Source organism: Sebastes umbrosus, chromosome 12 (assembly GCF_015220745.1).
Source record: "Sebastes umbrosus isolate fSebUmb1 chromosome 12, fSebUmb1.pri, whole genome shotgun sequence".
In the NCBI taxonomy this organism is placed as follows: domain Eukaryota; kingdom Metazoa; phylum Chordata; class Actinopteri; order Perciformes; family Sebastidae; genus Sebastes; species Sebastes umbrosus.
The window spans coordinates 688,064-694,063 of record NC_051280.1 but is presented as its reverse complement, the minus strand read 5'-3'; the positions used below and the strand labels follow the sequence as shown (position 1 = coordinate 694,063).

At 46.0% G+C, this 6,000-nt stretch overlaps 1 protein-coding gene across 1 annotated transcript in view; it reads right to left on the bottom strand.

Annotated features, from left to right (window-relative positions):
* LOC119498126 (xenotropic and polytropic retrovirus receptor 1 homolog) overlaps positions 1 to 2,637 on the bottom strand; it is a 67,395-nt gene extending 64,758 nt beyond the window's left edge. The window contains exon 1 of the mRNA XM_037786651.1: positions 1,965 to 2,637. Within this exon, the coding sequence (XP_037642579.1) occupies positions 1,965 to 2,033 (69 nt within the window). The 5' untranslated portion in view covers positions 2,034 to 2,637. The remainder of the gene's footprint in view (positions 1 to 1,964) is intronic.
* Positions 2,638 to 6,000: the final 3,363 nt, after the last annotated feature.

The window sequence follows — 6,000 nt, the reverse complement described above, 5'->3', positions numbered from 1 at the left end:
TCACAGATTAGTGGTATTATTAGTGGTGTTCACTGTATGTTGGTTTTTGCACTGTCATAGACTGTATAATACATTGTGGGGAACATTGAATTTTGCTGTGTATACACACACAAGTGTGTATTGCTTGCATTGTGGTACTACTGACTTGTTTGTACATAATTCAAGGGGCTGGTAGACTGGATCAGTCCTTTGTAGGAGTTTGGTGGCTGCTTATTTACAATTACATTTTGTCAGACTGGTACCCCGGCTTCACAGCCAGCGACCGCTACAATATATATTAGGGATGCTAATTTTGAAATAAAAATGTAACCGATAGCCTATTATTAACAGTTAACCGACAAGATTAGTGCGTTGCATGCAGCGGTGGGCCAGCTGCAATGTATGTGAAACATCTTGTTTGTTTGTGGAAGTTTGCTCCGGCTGGTGGGCGGTGCTTGGTATTTCCTCAGCTGATCTCAACATGGCTGCCGGGTCACAAACTTTCTCATTTTACAGCTAAACAGTACACTACAAGATGATTCTGAGAACATCTGAGGAGAGAGAAATATGCATTACAGTAACAGAATATTGATTCATATTTGATCAGCGCTGCCTAGTTTGACCGTTTGATCAGAGTTTGCGAGTGACTGACAGCTGCTCAGAGACGGAAAGGTTCCAGCTCAACTCTGATTGGTTGTTTTCCTCCGATCTGTGAAATCTTGTAGATGCCGTTAGGAGCGCCGGAGAATACAGTAGCACATGATTTTTTTCATGTTACCTGTCTCATGTACTACTGTCAGGATATAGTGACCTTTTTATAAAAATAACTTGTTTAATCATATTTGCTCCATTTCTACCCACTGCTGCTTTAAGTAACCAATGTTCAAAGCTGGATTCAGATTCAATAAAAAGATTTGGTACTGTAGTCAGATTGGATAAAATGCTATCAAACCCCAACCCTAGGTTTAACTTCATTTATACATACTGAGAGTTAAGAGTTAATAGCTGTTTGGCAAAACTGGTGTTGGTGTCATTTGTGTGACCGTTTAACCTTATGAACATTAGCCCTCTGTGCCACCTGACTGTGTAAATGTATGTACCTTTTACATTACCCAAATTCTTACCCGATTACAAATTGATTCAGAATTGATTACTGATAATGAACTTCGTCCAGTATACAGAGCAGTTGGCTACAGCTTTGAATGGCCCTTATAAGCTAGATATAGCTTTAATAAGACTTACATAAGAACTTCTATTCTCTCAGGATCAGCACCATGGTCCGAATCCCAATATACAACCATGTATGGTTGGAATACCAATGTAAAATACACTGGCACAAATGTTAATGCTTTCTTGGAACATTATTATAATGTATTTACTGTCAGCCCTGTATACGAATTAAGGCACCATAAAGATAAGAGTGGAATTAAAAATGCGAATAGCATTAATGGATCAAAGGTTGCAGAAGCAGCTATCTGCACCTCTCTCTGTCCACCCTCATCAGAAAACCCCTGCAGCCAGCCTGCTGAGCTGGGGAACGTGAAGCATTTGGGGACAGACAAGGTGGTTAACAGGCGCACAGATTAACTCACGTTAGCTCAATAAATGATGACTCAGCCAAATGCATTTTGTCTCCAAAACACATTCCAAGCAGCTTAGAGGACAGACACCCAGCTCTGCAGGCCGGTTAGAGGACAGACACCCGGCTCTGCAGGCCGGTGGACACAGCAGTTCCATACAGCAGCTTCATACAGCTCGATGTGACCGAGCTGGTAACCTGCAGAGCAACAAACCAACCAGCCTAGCTGGTCTAGTCTGCTAGTTAGCTAACACTAAAGGGCTGCTGATCTCTCTTCCTGTTCTATAACGTCATGAGACAAGGAAGCTGTCTCCGACTATATTCAGATGGTGCTGAGCAGAAAGAACCTTAATATGAAACACATGTAGTCCGTTAGCAAGTGGCTAGCAGAGTGCAGCTAACTCACCTCATACTGGATGTACTGTTTCCTCCACTCCGGGGTGATGTGAGCGGAGAGATGCTCGGTGAACTTCATCCTGACAGTCGGCTGCTGCTCCCGTTGCTGCTGCTTCTACAGGAACCAGGACTGCTGGGAGCTTGTAGCTGCTTCACAAACGTTTACACACAAACTGTCATCCGCAGATCTCCACCAGGCTGCGGTCAACGACAGAGAGACAGAGAGAGATGTCCTTTTGTCTTCGCGTTAACCGAGCTACCTACTGGCGACCATCTCTACCGGGTTAGACACACTCGACGGAGAGCTGATGGAATCATATATGAGCTAGCTAGAGGACGAGCGGACGTGGGTTCGATCTGTAGAACAACGGGAGACGAGGCAGAGAGTAGTGGCGCTAGCAGCTAGCAGACGGCTGAGGGCTGGAGCTCTCTATCTCTCTCTCTCGCGCGCTGTTGTTCATGGGTGTATTAGCTTCTCTTTCTCTCTCTCTCTCTCTCTCTCTCTCTTTCCCCCTCTCTCTCTCTCTCTCTCTCCCTCTCTCTCTCTCGCGCTGTTGTTCAGATTCTACCTCTGTCTCCACCTCCGCTCTCCCGCTGCCTTCAGGTGCAGTCGGAAATATTAAAATAAGCCAATCTTGACATGTACCATGGGTTATGAACATGTTGATGGGTGGAAACGTCACCAGACCGGGGCGGAAACTAGTCGCTGGCTGTCAAAGGGAGGGATAAACGACCACTTGTTTTACTCAGACACCCCTCTTCTTGTTGTTTATCAACGGGTAGATTTGTCCTCATTGTTTGTTCTTTGACAAAAACAATGTTGTCTTCGATGTTGTTGACCTCCTGCTGCTGAAAGGCCTCCACTAGCATCTCTAAACTTCACCATTCCCTCAGACTCCGATTCAGTTTGAGAAAATGAGTATTTGAATTTCAATAATATAATAATAATTATTATTATTTCTTGGTACGGATAGCGGGCCTTGCCATTTCTATTATACATCTGCTCAATCCTGTGAATCTGTCCAGCCTACAGTATCTCTTTAATGTTAGTTCCCTTCAACTCCGTTTACAGCCTGCATCTCAGTGAACAAACCTTGTCTTTGCTATAGGCCTATATTCCGATGATGCATGAATGTCACACGTGTGACGTCCCCAGCCACCTTTGGGAGAAGATGACGTAGATGTAGATAGTCTTTTTAGTGAGGGGTCAATTCAGACGGGAAGTTGCCATCACACAGTTGGATCATCACATAGCTGTCCTCTGGGTGGGTTGGGCCATCACAAAGCTGTCCTCTGGGTGGGTTTGGCCATCACATAGCTGTCCTCTGGGTGGGTTGGGCCATCACATAAATGTCCTCTGGGTGGGTTTGGCCATCACATAAATGTTCTCTGGGTGGGTTGGGCCATCACATAGCTGTCCTCTGGGTGGGTTTGGCCATCACATAGCTGTCCTCTGGGTGGGTTGGACCATCACAAAGCTGTCCTCTGGGTGGGTTTGGCCATCACATAAATGTCCTCTGGGTGGGTTGGGCCATCACATAGCTCTCCTCTGGGTGGGTTTGGCCATCACATAGCTGTCCTCTGGGTGGGTTTGGCCATCACATAAATGTCCTCTGGGTGGGTTGGGCCATCACGTAGCTGTCCTCTGGGTGGGTTTGGCCATCACATAAATGTCCTCTGGGTGGGTTTGGCCATCACAAAGCTGTCCTCTGGGTGGGTTTGGCCATTACATAAATGTCCTCTGGGTGGGTTGGGCCATCACATAGCTGTCCTCTGGGTGGGTTTGGCCATCACAAAGCTGTCCTCTGGGTGGGTTGGGCCATCACATAAATGTCCTCTGGGTGGGTTTGGCCATCACAAAGCTGTCCTCTGGGTGGGTTTGGCCATCACAAAGCTGTCCTCTGGGTGGGTTGGGCCATCACATAGCTGTCCTCTGGGTGGGTTGGGCCATCACATAGCTGTCCTCTGGGTGGGTTTGGCTATCACAAAGCTGTCCTCTGGGTGGGTTTGGCCATCACATAAATGTCCTCTGGGTGGGTTTGGCCATCACAAAGCTGTCCTCTGGGTGGGTTTGGCCATCACATAGCTGTCCTCTGGGTGGGTTTGGCCATCACATAAATGTCCTCTGGGTGGATTGGGCCATCACGTAGCTGTCCTCTGGGTGGGTTTGGCCATCACATAGCTGTCCTCTGGGTGGGTTTGGCCATCACAAAGCTGTCCTCTGGGTGGGTTTGGCCATCACAAAGCTGTCCTCTGGGTGGGTTTGGCCATCACATAGCTGTCCTCTGGGTGGGTTTGGCCATCACATAAATGTCCTCTGGGTGGATTTGGCCATCACGTAGCTGTCCTCTGGGTGGGTTTGGCCATCACATAAATGTCCTCTGGGTGGGTTGGGCCATCACATAGCTGTCCTCTGGGTGGGTTTGGCCATCACATAAATGTCCTCTGGGTGGGTTTGGCCATCACAAAGCTGTCCTCTGGGTGGGTTTGGCCATCACATAAATGTCCTCTGGGTGGGTTTGGCCATCACAAAGCTGTCCTCTGGGTGGGTTTGGCCATCACAAAGCTGTCCTCTGGGTGGGTTTGGCCATCACATAAATGTCCTCTGGGTGGATTTGGCCATCACGTAGCTGTCCTCTGGGTGGGTTTGGCCATCACATAAATGTCCTCTGGGTGGGTTGGGCCATCACATAGCTGTCCTCTGGGTGGGTTTGGCCATCACATAAATGTCCTCTGGGTGGGTTTGGCCATCACAAAGCTGTCCTCTGGGTGGGTTGGGCCATCACATAAATGTCCTCTGGGTGGGTTTGGCCATCACAAAGCTGTCCTCTGGGTGGGTTGGGCCATCACATAGCTGTCCTCTGGGTGGGTTTGGCCATCACAAAGCTGTCCTCTGGGGTTGGCATCACAATGCTGTCCTCTGGGTGGTTTTGGCCATCACTAAGCTGTCCTCTGGGTGGGTTTGGCCATCACATAAATGTCCTCTGGGTGGGTTTGGCCATCACATAAATGTCCTCTGGGTGGGTTGGGCCATCACATAGCTGTCCTCTGGGTGGGTTTGGGCCTGACTACAGTCACTAGATCCAAAACAAACCTCTGGAGCAGAATGATGTATACCCAGCTACAAGAAGTAGCCGACAGTAACCTTTGCTTTTTTACAAGTGATATTTCTTGGTGGGAAGTAGACCTATGGAAATATAACAGCAAGAACAATGAAAATGCCCTGTAGGATGCCCTTATAAAAGGAAAGATGCACACTATAAAGGAAACTGCTTTATGAAAAATGAACCACGGGGAACCAGACACTGAAAATGAATCCGTTTTATAGCTTACGGAGATTGCAATTTTGTCCTGACAATTAACTTACTGTCCATAACTTAAAGATGTTAATCTAACCATAAAGCAATCTTACTATAACTGTGTTTGTCCCTGATATCACAGGCATATGCTTACACTACTAAACAGCAGCAATGGGCTGGTCTTCCCATTGTGTATACATTGAGGAATACTAGGATTCTTTAGTTTGTTGAAGCACCTTTAAAGTTATGATTGGTTTGTTTTTTCGGTTACATAGACTATTTACCATATGATCTGTAACCAATTATATTATCAACACATCCATATCATATTACCATTCTCTTGAATACTTGTCTTCAACAAGCCAATATGAATAAAGGTACTCCCAAGCCTTTATGATTTTTTTTCGTGGGTCTAGAATTTGGTCCCAGAAAAATACATTTAATGATGTAACCTTCTGGTCACGTCCATTTCTGTAAATTATGTTAATGTTGATGCGGTTGTAGCTTGTTTTGACCATTTAAGTCTTATCATGAAATATGAGTGGCAGATTCAGTATTACCATTAGGGGGGTTGTTGTTAATCAGATGAACAGCACCCTCTAGTGTTCCAACAAGACAATACATCCAAACACATTGTTTTGTTAGAGATTGGTTAACACATGTTCTTGTCTTTTAGCTGCTCTTTGCTGTCATATTCCCTTCATTGTTTATAATGAAAGCTTTTGTTTTTCAGAATATTAATAGAGA